At 37.2% G+C, this 17,839-nt stretch overlaps 1 protein-coding gene across 1 annotated transcript in view; it reads left to right on the top strand.

The window, feature by feature from the left end:
• The window catches only part of LOC107723201 (voltage-dependent P/Q-type calcium channel subunit alpha-1A-like), a 119,243-nt gene that overhangs the window by 23,704 nt on the left and 77,700 nt on the right, over positions 1–17,839 (top strand). The window contains 2 exon segments of the mRNA XM_016531755.1: positions 898–1,003; positions 1,198–1,337. Coding sequence (XP_016387241.1) covers positions 898–1,003; positions 1,198–1,337 — 246 coding nt within the window.

The following is a 17,839-nucleotide window of genomic DNA, read 5'->3' as shown; positions in this document are numbered from 1 at the left end:
GATTTTTCTTTTATGCCAAAAATCATTTGGATATTAAGTAAAGATCATGTTCCATGAAGATATTTTGTAAATTTCCTACCGTAAATATAGCAAAACTTAATTTCTGATTAGTAATATGCATTGCTAAGAACTTCTTTTGGACAACTTTAAAGGTGATTTTCTCAGTAATAAAATAATAAAAATATATGCTGAATATGCGTTCTGTGTGAATGGCTTGGTTTCGGTTTTAACCTAATCAAGATCTTCTCCGCATTGAGCTTCTATATTTCTCTAATATTTTGAATGAATAACGCAGCAGCGGCGCGTCTCGTGGGCTAGACTAACAAAACATTAAAATGCAACAACGTCATTTATATCATCATCACCACATCTCGCGCGCTACTGATGACGCTCCCTGACGCACTCCTAAAATTCAAATGCAAATATTCATTCTTTATTCACAATCTCCTCATCACAGGTAGGCACAGCAATCATTTCAGCATGTGTTCATGTTTGTGTGTGCTGTCTGCGTCACTCATAGCACGTGCCTATATCGTGCGCTATATCGAACAATTTTTCTATCGATATCGAAGAAGGTGTACCGTCGATAAATATCGATACCGTTTTATCGCCCAGGCCTAATATGTATGTATGTATGTATGTTTGTATGTATATGTATATATGCATAAATTCCACAATACAAAATAGTAATTGAATTTACAACTGATCCTTTTCAAGATTGTATTCATCATTTAATATTATGTTTTTAAATATGAAGTTATATTTATTACTATATTTATATTATTATATGTTTTCTGGAATGTCAGCTTGAGCAGCCATCTGTAAATTACAGTCCTTTGCAAAACTGTTGTAACATTCATGTTGTTTTAAACGTTTTCCTTGACCTGTGATTCTCACTCCATTTGAGTACATGATCCTGGCTACCATCATTGCTAACTGCATCGTCCTGGCCCTGGAACAACATCTTCCAGACGGGGACAAGACACCCATGTCAGAGCGCTTGGTGAGTTCCGGTTGTGTTGATCAGTGTTTGTTTGTTTCCGTATATTGTGATACCTAAAGCCATGTACCTCAACAGAAAACACAGGAACTAATTGGTCTCTGATGTATCATTCCTTTTGCAGAAATCCAGTGGTTAATTCATGTTTACACACTCTTAATTCTCTTTGTCCTTCCCTTTGTGTTTCTCTCTCACAGGAGGACACCGAACCCTACTTCATCGGCATTTTCTGTTTCGAGTCAGGCATTAAGATCTTGGCTTTGGGCTTTGCCTTCCACAAGGGCTCGTACCTACGCAATGGCTGGAATGTCATGGACTTTGTAGTGGTGCTTACTGGGTAAGTCAGAACAAACACATCTGCATTCTTAAAGCATTCACTTAGAATAAATGGTCACACTTTATTTTTCCCACTTTAAGGTGGGAAAAATACCCACACTTTATTTTACACACTTTAAGGTCCAATTCTCGCTATTAAAGGGGTCATCGGATGCCCATTTTCCACAAGTTGATATGATTCTTTAGGGTCTTAAAGGGGTCCTATTATGCTTTTTCACTTTTTCACTTTTTCAACTTTAGTTAGTCTGTAATGTAATCAAACTATCGTGGGAGGGGCCTGTCTGTGTGACGTCACACAGACAGGTATCTGAGATCAGCTCGATTTGAGAAAGGGGAAATGATTTAACGATTAAAAAAAAACACTGGGTGGATCTTTATCATTATAGGGTGGTTGTGTACACACACTGCCAACACACATTTCAGTTCAAACAACTTGTGAAAGTGCATGTCGCATCCGATGACCTCTTTAACAAACCATTAAAGGGATGGTTCACCCAAAAATGAAAATTAATTACTCACCCTCATGTCGTTCCAAACCCGTAAGACCTTTATTCATCATCGTTAAAATAATTCATGTGACATCAGTGGTTCAACCGTAATTTTACAAAGCTACGAGAATACTTTTTGTGCGCAAAGAAAATAATAAATCACAACTTTATTCAACAATTCATCTCGTCCGCGTCACCCTATAGCGCCATTTTGGAGAGTATCACATACATAAACAACGTATGCTGTTCTGTGTCAGCAGCTCCATACGCGGATACATTGTTTACGCTTTGATCTGAACGTAAACAACGTATCTGCGTACATACGTTGCATACGTATTTTGTTTACGTATGTGATACTCTCCAAAATGGCACCAGGGTGACAGAGGAGACGAATTGTTGAATAAAGTCGTTATTTTTGTTTTCTTTGTGCACAAAAAGTATTCTCGTAGCTTTGTAAGATTACGGTTGAACCACTGATGTCACATGGATTATTTTAACGATGTCCTTGCTACGTTTCTGAGCCTTGATCGTGTAAGGATCCTTGCTGTCTATGGAGGGTTAGAGAGCTCTCAGAATTCATCATAAATATCTTAACTTGTGTTCTGAAGATGAACGAAGGTCTTACGGGTTTGGAATGACATGAGGGTGAGTAATAAATGACATAATTTTAATTTTTTAACTATGACATTTGCCTTAATAAACTCCTAACTTGCTGCTTATTAATAGTTAGTAAGGTAGTTGTTACGTTTATGTATTGGGTAGGATTAGGGATGTAAAATATGTTTGACAAAAACATGCAGAATATGTGCTTTGTAAGTACTAATAAACAGCCAATATTTTAAAAATAGGCATGCTAATAAGCAACTAGTTAATAGTGAGAATTGGTCCAATTGCACCAACTGATCCAGTTAGTTATGTGCACGTGCTGACTGCGTTGTTTTAGCACCTGATTCACTACAGGATTATGCAAATAAGGTACAAGTACTAGGGAAATATCACAATTCTCCATGCCAGTTTTGATACCACAACAAAAAACAGTATGCCACTGAACACACTCATTCTTTTAGGAAGTTCAGTATTAACGGTCACAGAGTGGCTGTGCAAATACCATGACACTGTTTCAAAGCAGTCCGAATTGAGTTGGTACTACCATAAATACAAGCACTTTTTGCAAGTTTACCTGTGAAATACTAACACTTTTGCCATCCTTGCCAACTGCTTTCCATGTGCTGTAATAGCACATAATTGTACCAGGCAGATAGCATCTATAATAGCATCTAAATTAGCATAGAAAGAAGGTGTGTTTGTGCTGAAAATAATGACAATGAGTTAATTTAAATACACCTGATGCAATGCTAAACCAGCACAGATAACGCCTTTTTAAACTGGATTACAGGTGGCTAGTGAAGATGACGCAGGTGCAAAAGTGGTGCAACTGTCTAGTGAATTTACCTCACAAGCTTTTTAATATCGCTGTGTTGGTGTTTTAAACATGCACATATTATTGTATATTGCCTGCTGTTATATTCTGTTTTAAAATGGGTGAATGTTTTGCCATTTTTCCCCATGAATTCTGCATGTGTTTGTGTAGACGTGTGTGTATGTCAGCTGTAACTGCACGGCAAGTGATGTTGTGTTCTCCTGACCTAATGAGCTCCTGGTGAAGCCCAGATCAGAGCAACACTGCGGATACAAGCGGTGAGGACACGCTACAAATGTCACCAGGGAGAGAGAGCAAGACAGAAAAAAGAGAAACAGACAAGGAGGAAGGATGGTGGGACAGCACAGGGCTGTAGACAATCACGATTTTTTCAGAGGGAGAAGCAGAAAAAAAATCTGATGGTTATACACACTTTACCTAGATTATTGTCCTCTTACTCCAATATCTTAGACTCTGGTGAAAGTATCTTGACAGTATCCATTTGTTGTAAGGATTTTAGGTTTACACAGTGCTTACACAAAACGTAGTGAAAGTTAGTGTGTTTTTTTTATTTAAGGCAGCAGCTATAGCGATTAGAGGTTATTTACACTAAGTGAAAATAGCATATTTTCTTAGCGATAGATGCTATTTACACCAAATGCAAATAGCGATAGATTCTATTTACACTATGTTAAAATAGCAGGATTTTCTGCTATTTATACTACTTATTGCAAATAGTGGCAATTATCTGCACCTCAGTATAGTAGTACATTTATAAAACAGTATGCAATGATAACATATTTAGTGTAAATTATCATTTCAATTTAAATAATTAAATGGACGCTGCGGTATTGAGACAATAAAGCCTCCCTACACCTACCTTAACCCTACCCATTACTTTATTTTCAACTTTTCAGTTATTTCCCTCATTTTTATTGAAAATAAATACCTTTCTGATGTGATATGAGATTTGAAAAGGGAGAAAAAATGTTCAGCAAAAGGCGGATTTGAACTAGGGTCGATCTCATCAAAGAGACGACGACACGTGCTTTACCTTCTACACCACTGGAAGGGATATTTGATCGTCTTTCATGATGTTGACTATCGCAATCACACATTGGTGGGCGGAGCTAGTGTAAATAGCCTTTGCCAACAAGGCAGACTATTTGCACTTAGTGTAAATATTCAATTCAAGTTTATTTGTATAGCGCTTTTCACGATGCAAATCGTTGCAAAGCAGCTTTACAGAAAATTAAAGATTCTACATTATATTTAGTAATAGCTTATCAGTGGTGACTATCTCAAGTTGATGTCCATTTTAGCAAAATTTGGTAGTTTTTGTATGTTGTCTGAGGGTTGGCATCATCTGAGGTCCTCTGAGGGGTTGGCATCATCTCTTCTCAGGTGTTCGGTCATCTCAGGTCTTTGTAAGGGCTGAATCCAGACTGAAGCTTGGTGGGGGGGGGCTGTTGTGGTCGCTTGTGTCTGTTGAATCCGTCACAGTGTTGCCATGTCCGCGGGTTGAAGCGACCCCAATAACGTGTATTTTAGCCCCCGGAACGCGATTTTTACCGGGGGACCCCCTCGAAACGCGGATAGTTTGGGCTAGTTTTGGGTAGCAATTGGGAGGGTTTTGTTGTAAAAAAACCTGGCAACCCTTTTCGTCAAGCAGTTATTATTACTAACATAGCGACTCATCGAAAAATACATTGGCATCATCGCGGTTAGTTTGGGCTAGTTTTGGGTAGCAATTGGGAGGGTTTTGTTGTAAAAAAACCTGGCAACCCTTTTCGTCAAGCAGTTATTATTACTAACATAGCGATCGATCGAAAAATACATTGGCATCATCTGTATTAAAGAGAATATAATCACTTCATCTGATGTTTAAGTGAATAAAATAGCCTTGACAGCCTTGGAGTTCCACAACTATTGACTTTGTTCTCCCTCACCGGACTCGTGTGTGTGTGTGTGTATGTGTAGGTGAAAAAGAGGAAAGCAGGCATTTGGACCAAAGCAAGGGAGGGGAGACTCAAAATGTTTCTAAACTTAAAACGCATTTTTGCCCCGTTTGTGTTGTTTTACTACTTACACAATTATTTAAAGTATAAAACATTGTTATTTACAATACACAGACTGGTTTTTAATCATATTTTTAGGGGGGACAACCCTCAGAGAGGGTCTAACGTGTTAATGCTTCGTTTAAAAAAAACAATATTTTTCACATAATTTACCTTTATTCTACACCGCTCTGTCCCTTCTCCTTTGAATGTTCCAAAGACTTCCTGTTTTTATGAAGCCCCTCCCTCAGATTGGTTAGCTGACCCAGTGTGTTGTGGTTCGCTAAACCGCCTAGTGCGCGTCTAAATGTCACGCTCCTCAGCTCGGTGGCATGCGCTCTGGTTGTCTCATACTTTTAGATACGCTGTTATTTGTAAATGCAACAATTCTTCCACTTCTCTAAAGCAGCGCAACATGGCCTCACCCCCTTTGTTGCATGTTGCTGGGGCCGGGGTTTATCAGAGTTTGTGACGTCACAAACCCGGGAAGTAGCTCGTTGTAGTCCCTGCCAGCCGTTTTTGTAGGCATTAAACTGCCATAATTTTAAAAGACAATATCTCGGTTTGTATTACAACGCTGCAGATATTGTTTGCAGATATTGTTCATGCTCAAACAGCAACATTACACATTAACTAACATTAAAAAACTGAAATCGCAATCAACCACCCCTTTAAATAAGCTCTATTCATATCAAGATGTAAGATTTAATTAAAAATCCACCTCTGAAAATTTTCAGTATTTTTTTAAATGTTCACCCAAAAATGGAAATTCTGTCATTAATTACTCATCCTCATGTCATCCCGGACCTGTTAGACCTTCGTTCATCTTCAGAACACAAATTAAGATATTTTAGATGAAATCCAAGAGCTTTCTGACCCTCCATAGACAGCAACGCAACTGACACGTTCAAGGTCCAGAAAGGTGGTAAGGACATTGTTAAAATAGTCCATGTGACACATCAGTGGTTCAACCGTAATCTTATGAAGCTACGAGAATACTTTTTGTGCGCAAAGAAAACAAAAATATTCAACAGTTTCTTCTCTTCTGTGTCAGTCTTCAACGTGTTCACTGCGTGAAGTTTTTGTGGTTATTTTAATATACAGTAGAGTTAAGTCTTTAAGGCTGCATTAAGCATCAAGATATATTTTTTGTAGCAAACTTTGTGAAGTGTTTTTGTGGAAATTAGTTTCCTTATATATTAGCACTAGATTTGGTGTGAACAGGCTTTTATGTTAAAGTTTATGTTGCACTTTTAAAATAATCAGAACAGTAGATACTGATAATTAGGCTCAGATTCTAATTCAAATATATTCACCAGTTTACCAAATTGAATATGGATCTTATGAGTTTCTGCATTTGATGATGATGTACTGTATGCTATTGTTCAAGGTTTGGGATGGTGTTTTTTTAAAGAAATGTAACTAGGCTGAATTTATTTATTAAAAAATACAGTAAAAACAGTAATATTGTGAATTATTATTATAATTTTAAATAGTTTTCTATTTTACTTACAGTACATTACAGTGTCATTTGATCCTTTAGAAATAATTCTAATGTGCTGATTTTGTTCTCAAGATTTAAGATTCAACTTAAGATTATCAATGCTAAAAACATTTGTACTTTATAATAAACCCTAATACATTTGTTCAGGTTTCTCTGAAGGATAGACACTTCAAAAGAACAGTTAGTGAAATACATGTTTGTAACATTATATGTGTCTTTACACTCACGTTGATTAATTGAAGACGTCCTTGCTGAATAAAAGCATAATAAAAAAAAAAAAGAAGAACTGAACTGAAACTGAACTGACATGTATATGTTTCTGTTAAAAAATACAGTGAAATTCAGCCTATACTGTTATGATGTCCACACTTGCCTATCCTCCTGCAGTACAGACTTCGGAATGTCCCTCTTCTTCAGTATGCACGTTAGCTGTAGCCTTTCCATCCTTCTCTTCACACATCAAATTCGCTCATTCATCCTGTTTAGTTTGTAATTTTGAGAACTAGGACTGAACGCAGAGGTGCTAATAGGTTGGCTCAGACAGATATTGCCACTTGACCTACAATCCACAAGCTTGATTTGATCATCCATAGTAGCTCAGTTAGCATTATTGCTAGCACCCTGCTGGGGCTCATATAATCACTTCATCTGATGTTTAAGTGAATAAAATAGCCTTGACAGCCTTGGAGTTCCACAACTATTGACTTTGTTCTCCCTCACCGGACTCGTGTGTGTGTGTGTGTATGTGTAGGTGAAAAAGAGGAAAGCAGGCATTTGGACCAAAGCAAGGGAGGGGAGACTCAAAATGTTTCTAAACTTAAAACGCATTTTTGCCCCGTTTGTGTTGTTTTACTACTTACACAATTATTTAAAGTATAAAACATTGTTATTTACAATACACAGACTGGTTTTTAATCATATTTTTAGGGGGGACAACCCTCAGAGAGGGTCTAACGTGTTAATGCTTCGTTTAAAAAAAACAATATTTTTCACATAATTTACCTTTATTCTACACCGCTCTGTCCCTTCTCCTTTGAATGTTCCAAAGACTTCCTGTTTTTATGAAGCCCCTCCCTCAGATTGGTTAGCTGACCCAGTGTGTTGTGGTTCGCTAAACCGCCTAGTGCGCGTCTAAATGTCACGCTCCTCAGCTCGGTGGCATGCGCTCTGGTTGTCTCATACTTTTAGATACGCTGTTATTTGTAAATGCAACAATTCTTCCACTTCTCTAAAGCAGCGCAACATGGCCTCACCCCCTTTGTTGCATGTTGCTGGGGCCGGGGTTTATCAGAGTTTGTGACGTCACAAACCCGGGAAGTAGCTCGTTGTAGTCCCTGCCAGCCGTTTTTGTAGGCATTAAACTGCCATAATTTTAAAAGACAATATCTCGGTTTGTATTACAACGCTGCAGATATTGTTTGCAGATATTGTTCATGCTCAAACAGCAACATTACACATTAACTAACATTAAAAAACTGAAATCGCAATCAACCACCCCTTTAAATAAGCTCTATTCATATCAAGATGTAAGATTTAATTAAAAATCCACCTCTGAAAATTTTCAGTATTTTTTTAAATGTTCACCCAAAAATGGAAATTCTGTCATTAATTACTCATCCTCATGTCATCCCGGACCTGTTAGACCTTCGTTCATCTTCAGAACACAAATTAAGATATTTTAGATGAAATCCAAGAGCTTTCTGACCCTCCATAGACAGCAACGCAACTGACACGTTCAAGGTCCAGAAAGGTGGTAAGGACATTGTTAAAATAGTCCATGTGACACATCAGTGGTTCAACCGTAATCTTATGAAGCTACGAGAATACTTTTTGTGCGCAAAGAAAACAAAAATATTCAACAGTTTCTTCTCTTCTGTGTCAGTCTTCAACGTGTTCACTGCGTGAAGTTTTTGTGGTTATTTTAATATACAGTAGAGTTAAGTCTTTAAGGCTGCATTAAGCATCAAGATATATTTTTTGTAGCAAACTTTGTGAAGTGTTTTTGTGGAAATTAGTTTCCTTATATATTAGCACTAGATTTGGTGTGAACAGGCTTTTATGTTAAAGTTTATGTTGCACTTTTAAAATAATCAGAACAGTAGATACTGATAATTAGGCTCAGATTCTAATTCAAATATATTCACCAGTTTACCAAATTGAATATGGATCTTATGAGTTTCTGCATTTGATGATGATGTACTGTATGCTATTGTTCAAGGTTTGGGATGGTGTTTTTTTAAAGAAATGTAACTAGGCTGAATTTATTTATTAAAAAATACAGTAAAAACAGTAATATTGTGAATTATTATTATAATTTTAAATAGTTTTCTATTTTACTTACAGTACATTACAGTGTCATTTGATCCTTTAGAAATAATTCTAATGTGCTGATTTTGTTCTCAAGATTTAAGATTCAACTTAAGATTATCAATGCTAAAAACATTTGTACTTTATAATAAACCCTAATACATTTGTTCAGGTTTCTCTGAAGGATAGACACTTCAAAAGAACAGTTAGTGAAATACATGTTTGTAACATTATATGTGTCTTTACACTCACGTTGATTAATTGAAGACGTCCTTGCTGAATAAAAGCATAATAAAAAAAAAAAAGAAGAACTGAACTGAAACTGAACTGACATGTATATGTTTCTGTTAAAAAATACAGTGAAATTCAGCCTATACTGTTATGATGTCCACACTTGCCTATCCTCCTGCAGTACAGACTTCGGAATGTCCCTCTTCTTCAGTATGCACGTTAGCTGTAGCCTTTCCATCCTTCTCTTCACACATCAAATTCGCTCATTCATCCTGTTTAGTTTGTAATTTTGAGAACTAGGACTGAACGCAGAGGTGCTAATAGGTTGGCTCAGACAGATATTGCCACTTGACCTACAATCCACAAGCTTGATTTGATCATCCATAGTAGCTCAGTTAGCATTATTGCTAGCACCCTGCTGGGGCTCATGTGCTGTTATTGGTAGTTTAACGCATGATGAGTGTTGTGAGAAATGTGCAGGAGGTATGTGTGGCCAAAACATTTATCATGTGACGTGCTCCGTCACATCAGCAGTGAACTGATTCTCAGTGCTGTCATATTCTGAGTTGTACTGCGTTTTGCCTGAAGAGTGTAGATGTGTGTGTAGATGTATCTGGTGAGTTTTCATGCAGTTCACAGTTGAACCTGGTGCCTTTTCCAATAATTTTTGTGAGATTTTAAATGTTTTGTTAGACAAATAAATAGTTTTGTGTCTTCTCAAGGCAGCTCAAGGTTATTATAACATTAACAAGGACATACAATTATAAGCAAAGGTAACAGGGTTGATCTTTCACATTATAAACCTTGTGCTCAAATTCAAAGTAAATTGTTAACATAACATTAATAAGGGCATACAATTATTTAAAAAATGGTAACGTGGTTCATTCTAATGGGATTGACAGTTTTATATTTCAAGTTATACATTATAAACCATGTGCTGAAGGTTATAAAATACAAGGCATTTCATAGAGAATTTAAGGCTGATACTTTTGCAGACTTTTACTTTTGAATGAACACATTTTTACTGTAAAAAATAATGGTAGCAGTTTTGACATTATGATTGTCCAGTTATGTATATAAAGTGGAAATATGTAAGTGTCACAATTATTTTAAAAGGGAAAATATATGATGGTAAAAGGATTGACATGCAACCTGAGAACACAAGTGTAATTAGTACATCGTCAACCGAAATCTTAAAATATACGAATAAAGATATAAGATGCTAGTTTATATTGTTAATTAATACTACTCTTTATTTTACTGTTAATTAATTACTATAAAAATATTTGAATTTCATTGTAATTGTTTGTTAAATTTCCTAGCAGTATCTGAGTGAAAATTGTTTCTACACCAGTTTTTTTCAGTGTACTACAACCTCAAATAATAACAATAATAACAGCAACAACACCTATTATTATTATTATTATTATTATCATCGTTATTAATAATGATACTAATTCTCAGTTATCATTCATTATGTGCATATTTGCTAATATAGCAAAGGAAAAAAAATAAAAACTTGAATGAAAAAAATCAAGAAAAAACTAAAATAAGTGTTTAGAAAATGTATGTATGTTTACAATGGTGTATTTTTGTAAGGGTACAAGCATAAGTGCGTGTATACCATGTCTTCTCTGTATATACAGTATATGCGTTTATATGTGAACATACAGAATGATATTCTTCTGTTTGATCCTTCTGAGACTGTGTGTGTGTGTGTGTGTGTGTGTAAATGGGTCAGAGGGTGTGTTGGCTGCAGTAGGGAGGAGAGCTATAGCCCTGTTTGCCTGCTGCAGCCATTTTCTTTCCTCACTCCAGTCTTTATCATGCGCACAGTGCACGTTTGAAGTAGGTTGAGCAGTTGTCCTGTTTAAACTGCCTCACAATTTATTTAGAAGAAAAACAAATACATCTTAGGGTGTAGGAGGAAAGGGAAGCGAGTAGGAGAAACTGAGAAAGAGAGCGAGAGCAGCTGCTGTGGCTTTTGGAATGAACTGCAGTGTGATATTGGGTTTGTCTTTCCGTGTTTCCTAGGGTTTAGCAAAGAGAAAGGAAAAAGAGGGAAAAAATAAGAGAAAGATGCAACTGGAGAAGCAATAGGTTGGAAACAAGCAGTGGCTTATGTGTGTATATGTGTGTGAGAGAGAGAGAGAGGACAGAGAGAGAGAGAGAGAGGAAATAGAGCAAGCCAATGAGAGAAGTCTGTGCAGGGGCTGCTGCAGTAACCTGTTTTTCACTACTGCAGATGATCAATCATCCAGCAAAGCCTTGAGACACAAGAACTCTCTCTCTCTCTCTCTCTCTTCACAGCTGTTCTCTCTTTGCTGTGGTAGGTAAATGGCGGACGTGTCTTTTAGTTGAGGAGCACTTTGAAGATGAAATGATACGTCCCCTCTCAACACCTCCGCCCTGGTCCTTTGATATAACACACATTGATGGCCTTTTCTCTTTTTTCTCTTTCTCTTTATTTTCTGATAGAATATGCTAAAAACACATCAAAATTTGATGTAAAACAGCCGCAACATCAAGCACACAGTGCACAAATACACCATTCACGCACACACAGTATGGTTAAATGATTGAAATGGCAGAAATATTGCAAAAAGATCTTCCTGTACATGGATACATTAGCTGAAATGCAGCTATTCCAAAAAAAAAAACATCTGTCATCCCTGACTGAGGTTGCATTTGACCCTTCGCAAAGAGCTTGATTGACAGGCAATCTGACCACTCATAACACCGAATCCGCCATTTTGTCCGACAAACAAACCAGACAGTATAGTGGATAGGGTTGGGTATTGTTGAAATTTTATCGATTCCGATTCTTTTCGATTCCAATGTGATTAAAAAATTATATCAAACATTTATCCTGTGTCTCTTTTTGCAAACCGTTTAGTTGCAGCTGAATACTATGAACAAAAATCAAAAGGCTACATAATAACTGGACTCTTTAAGAGCTGTTTGAGTGCAAAATAGAGCTGCATGATTCTGGATTAATTGAGTTTTTTTTTTCCCCAATGGAAGTTGTGGTTCTGATGATCAACTAAACAAAATCACATGTAATTTATGAATGAATGATTCAATGACTCACTCAAGATGTATTTGTTTCATTACTGCGTGAATCGCATTCTTGAACGAATCTCTTGTATGATTCAAAGACAAATACATTTTAACAGCCCCTTTTCGCCACCTACTGGCATAACAATGTAATCAATAAATCTTCATTTGAAGTGTCAAATTACTTTCAAAAGGTGATTTACTCTATTTTAATTGCTATCATACACTTCGTACACACAGTTTATATCTGAACTATAAACTTTTATCCCAGTACTTCTGTGATTTGAATGTTTGTAACACAGAAATAATGATAATGTGTGGTCGAAAAGACTGTGAAGCTTCATTCATATACATGACAGCTGCTCTCTTTAGGTCAACGGCAGCGCGAACGCATTTAAATGTTCAAATCACACTGGTGTGATCGTACGCTGCACGGACGAACCAAGTAATCACAACATTGATCGCACACATTAAAGGTTGAGGAATGAAACAGACGAATCATTGTAATTTAGGAATAGAATCACGTTGGTGTTTGAATCGTGTTTGCGATCTTTAACGATCTGTTAAATTAAAGTGCTTTGCATGTTGGTGGTGACACCTCTCTTGCAACATGTTTAGCTATCACAGATATTATACTTAGCTTTTTTTGGCTTCTGATCGCAAATGTAGCCAAACTTTGGAGCGTTTAGTTTAGCAAGCAAGGTCCTGGCAGATCGCTATGTCCGGTCCTCACAGATGAAGGGGAAAAAAAAGCGTACAGGAATCGATAGGCGGAATCTAAATTTTAATTTTACAACAAGTATCCGATTCCTGACCTGAAGTGTCCGATTCTGGAATCGGAATCGATTTTCGATTCCCAGCCCTAATAGTGGATTAACATGGGTGGACTTAAATTCGAAAAAGGGTGTGGTGGTGACGTCTTTCAGTGGTTGAAATAAAATACCTTCTGATGTTCATTCAAGTTTATTTTGTGCTTTAAGTAAATAGCAAAAGACAATTGGTTCACATGCCGCTTGAACTAAGGTGCTACAGTGATCTGTCACGACACATTAAAGAGCTACAAAATGGTATTTATTGTTTGATTTTCTTAAAAATGACCAAATTTACCAGAAGTAACCTGTTCTGTCTTGTCTGTCGGCACGTTGATGTACTTTTCACTGCATGAGAACATGGAGTGTGGCGTGAGAGCGCCATGGCTTTCTGGTATGAAACAAAGTCTGAGCTTTTAAATTTGGTCATTTTTTTTTAAATTCAAACAATAAATACTGTTTTGTAGCGCTTTAATGTGTCGTGACAGATCGCTGTAGCACCTCAGTTCAAGCGGCTCATGAACCGATCGTATTTACTTAAAAAACGAAATAAACATGAATTAACATCAGAACATATTTTATTTAAATCACGGAAAGATGTCAATACACAACATTTTTCAAGTTTAAGTCTACCGACGTTAATCTACTCTTATGTTTGGTTTGTTTGTCAGACAAAATAGCGATTTCTGCGTTATGATTGGTCAGATCACCTGTCAATCAAACTTCCTGCGAAGGGTCAAATTGCATGCAAAAGTAATGTATAATTATTTATAATTATAATCACAAATTACTCCTCTACTCATCATTCTATTTTAAATCTCATATTTAGTGTTAACAAATGCTTAGTTTTAACATTGACTCTTAAAATTGACTCTGAAACAAATTATGCTATTTATTTATGCAGTTTATCACATATATTAAAGGTGCTGTATGTATGATTGACACCTAGTGGTTTAACTAGGTATTGCAGTCCAAATTCAAAATATTGGAGAGGGTTTTTTTCACCCGGCCCCTCCTCCTCAGACTTGAGGCACACGCAGGTTGCAGGTTGCCAGATTGAGGACACCAACATGAACTGACCCCTTTCGTTTGGCAGCTTCCATGACTGAAATGAAATACGCTGTGTTTTCCGCCAACTGGCAACCCGGGGTGCCGAAATACAATCGGGTAAACTGGCAGTGGGCGGGTTAGAGACCAAAACAGAGACAGACATTCCGACATGGAAAGCACATTTTTAAAGGAGAATAACTGACTGTACCATTGTTTTTCAGATAAATAAGTATGTTAACATAGCATGTTTTTTAAATATCTGCAAACATATTATGGTATTTTTATGCTTTAGTAGAGTCAAAAACTTACATACATCACCTTTAATATACACCACCATTAGGGTCCATTGATGGTACTAACTTGTTTTAACCAGGGAATTTATTAGTGTCAGTGTTACCTTATGTGGATGCACAGAGAAATAGGACAAAAAGGACACTGAAAAGCTCCTTCAGGGCAGGAGATTTAAACATGAGAATCATTTGAGGAACCAATTGACTGAGTCTGCTTTGGTTTATGCACATGATTTCTGATTTCTGTATGGCCACATAAAATACAGTAGAATGTTTTAGTTGATATTTCATAGTGATTGTTTCCCCCTTGTACGTATAGAGATAAATAATGTATACTGTGTATTAAAAAAATAATAACTGACTGTGTATTGGACAGACTGCAGAGCATGTGAATGCTGTATGTTTATAAACCCATCAAACCCCACATTTTGCCTTGTTAGCGCAGTGATGCTGAGATTCTATCAATGAGAAATGGCTCTTGTTCCCATGGAAACAGTTATGAATGAGAAGGCCCCAGTAACCGTAGAAACTGTCTGAATGAGGAATTGCCGGTTGCTATGGGGATATGGTGTATTGTGAGGAAGTCTATGGTAAGAGTCATCCTCATCTGCTCTCTAAACAAACAAAAAAACCTGAATGTATTTTTGACTTTGCTGCTGGTACAGTATCTGTAGAGTATCGCTAACCGAATGGTAGTGCTTTGTTTATGCAGTTTATCACATATATTAAAGGTGCTGTATGTATGATTGACACCTAGTGGTTTAACTAGGTATTGCAGTCCAAATTCAAAATATTGGAGAGGGTTTTTTTCACCCGGCCCCTCCTCCTCAGACTTGAGGCACACGCAGGTTGCAGGTTGCCAGATTGAGGACACCAACATGAACTGACCCCTTTCGTTTGGCAGCTTCCATGACTGAAATGAAATACGCTGTGTTTTCCGCCAACTGGCAACCCGGGGTGCCGAAATACAATCGGGTAAACTGGCAGTGGGCGGGTTAGAGACCAAAACAGAGACAGACATTCCGACATGGAAAGCACATTTTTAAAGGAGAATAACTGACTGTACCATTGTTTTTCAGATAAATAAGTATGTTAACATAGCATGTTTTTTAAATATCTGCAAACATATTATGGTATTTTTATGCTTTAGTAGAGTCAAAAACTTACATACATCACCTTTAATATACACCACCATTAGGGTCCATTGATGGTACTAACTTGTTTTAACCAGGGAATTTATTAGTGTCAGTGTTACCTTATGTGGATGCACAGAGAAATAGGACAAAAAGGACACTGAAAAGCTCCTTCAGGGCAGGAGATTTAAACATGAGAATCATTTGAGGAACCAATTGACTGAGTCTGCTTTGGTTTATGCACATGATTTCTGATTTCTGTATGGCCACATAAAATACAGTAGAATGTTTTAGTTGATATTTCATAGTGATTGTTTCCCCCTTGTACGTATAGAGATAAATAATGTATACTGTGTATTAAAAAAATAATAACTGACTGTGTATTGGACAGACTGCAGAGCATGTGAATGCTGTATGTTTATAAACCCATCAAACCCCACATTTTGCCTTGTTAGCGCAGTGATGCTGAGATTCTATCAATGAGAAATGGCTCTTGTTCCCATGGAAACAGTTATGAATGAGAAGGCCCCAGTAACCGTAGAAACTGTCTGAATGAGGAATTGCCGGTTGCTATGGGGATATGGTGTATTGTGAGGAAGTCTATGGTAAGAGTCATCCTCATCTGCTCTCTAAACAAACAAAAAAACCTGAATGTATTTTTGACTTTGCTGCTGGTACAGTATCTGTAGAGTATCGCTAACCGAATGGTAGTGCTTTGACTAGTAGCAGCACTGACCTACATTTACATCCATTGTTACAAAAAAAAACTGCCACTTCCTTTCTGTTTTTTCTCATTCTCAGCCGTACACACATTGTCCCACACTCAGTGTGTGTCTGGGATTGTGGTGAGATGGATTGGCAGATGCCTCCCAGTGGGCTGCCCCCTGTCAGTGCAGTGTAAACACCTGTGAGTCCTCCTCTGTATCCCATAAACCCAATCTGCCAGGTTCTTTGGGAACTCAACTGGAGCTCACACACCCAACGTTCACCTTCCTAAACCCCCCAAGCTCAAAACATCAAGGCATCTCTCTCAGCACATCCAGTCTAGTGAAAAGAAAATTGTATGTAGCTTTACAGTGGGGGTCTTAAATCTAGATTACCTGGGGCCTCTACCTAGTAGTAGTAGTAATAATAATAATAATTATTATTATTATTATTTTATTTTATTTTCATGAATAGGCCTTCAGCTGAATTTATTTGACATACAATTGGATTAAAATTTTATTTTACTTTATTTGACATCTTGTTTGGCTGTGTGTCTGCCTCTTCTGTTTTTTTGTTTGTTTGTTTGTTTACGGTAATTAAAAATGTTAAAGGGTTAGTTCACCCAAAAATTAAAATTAGCCCATGTTTTACTTACCCTCAATGCATCCTAGGTGTATATGACTTTCTTCTTTCAGTCGGATCCAATCGGAGTTATATTAAAGGGGTCCTATTATGCTTTTTCACTTTTTTAATTTTAGTCAGTGTGTAGTGTGTATGTTTGGGCATAAAAAAGATCTATAAAGTTACAAATCTCAAAGTCCACTCCAAAGGGAGATATTTCGTTTAAAAAAAATCCCTTTTCAAGAACTACAACGAACGGCTCGTTTGGACTACAGCGTTGGTTTCAGGGCTTTGTGATATCACAAAGCGGCCCATTAGAATATCATTAAAAATACTTCCCGCCTACAGAAATTCGAATGGCTGCTGGATTCGCCAAAAAGCTTTTGTTGAAAGACGGAGCAAGGGGTGTGGCAGTACTGAAACACCGTCTACGCTGTTCGCCAATCACAACGCACTGGGACAGCTAACCAATCGCAACACATTTTGTTTTTCGGAAGGCGGACCTTCATCAAAGCCGGAACTAATCGAGCCGTTTGTGCCAGGATGGGGAGAAAGGTATTTTAATAATGTAAATTATGTGAAAAATAATGCGTCTTCCGAACCACCAAGCATGAGAGCATGTTCTAGTACACCCCCAAAACAAAATCAAGACTTTGTAAAAGAGCATAATAGGACCCCTTTAAAAAATTTTCCTCGCTCTTCCAAGAGTTTGAATGGGAGTAAGCGGGTGTTTTTTTCAACAGTCCAAAAGTAATCAAATAAAGTGCGCGCATGCGTAATAAAACGTGCACGGAAGCACACAGGAGAGATCAAAACAAAACAACGGTCACT

Source organism: Sinocyclocheilus rhinocerous, unplaced genomic scaffold (assembly GCF_001515625.1).
Source record: "Sinocyclocheilus rhinocerous isolate Xijiao unplaced genomic scaffold, SAMN03320098_v1.1 scaffold2560, whole genome shotgun sequence".
Lineage (NCBI taxonomy): Eukaryota > Metazoa > Chordata > Actinopteri > Cypriniformes > Cyprinidae > Sinocyclocheilus > Sinocyclocheilus rhinocerous.
The sequence above is the reverse complement of the archived record's forward strand: the minus strand, read 5'-3'. Positions and strand labels throughout refer to the sequence as shown.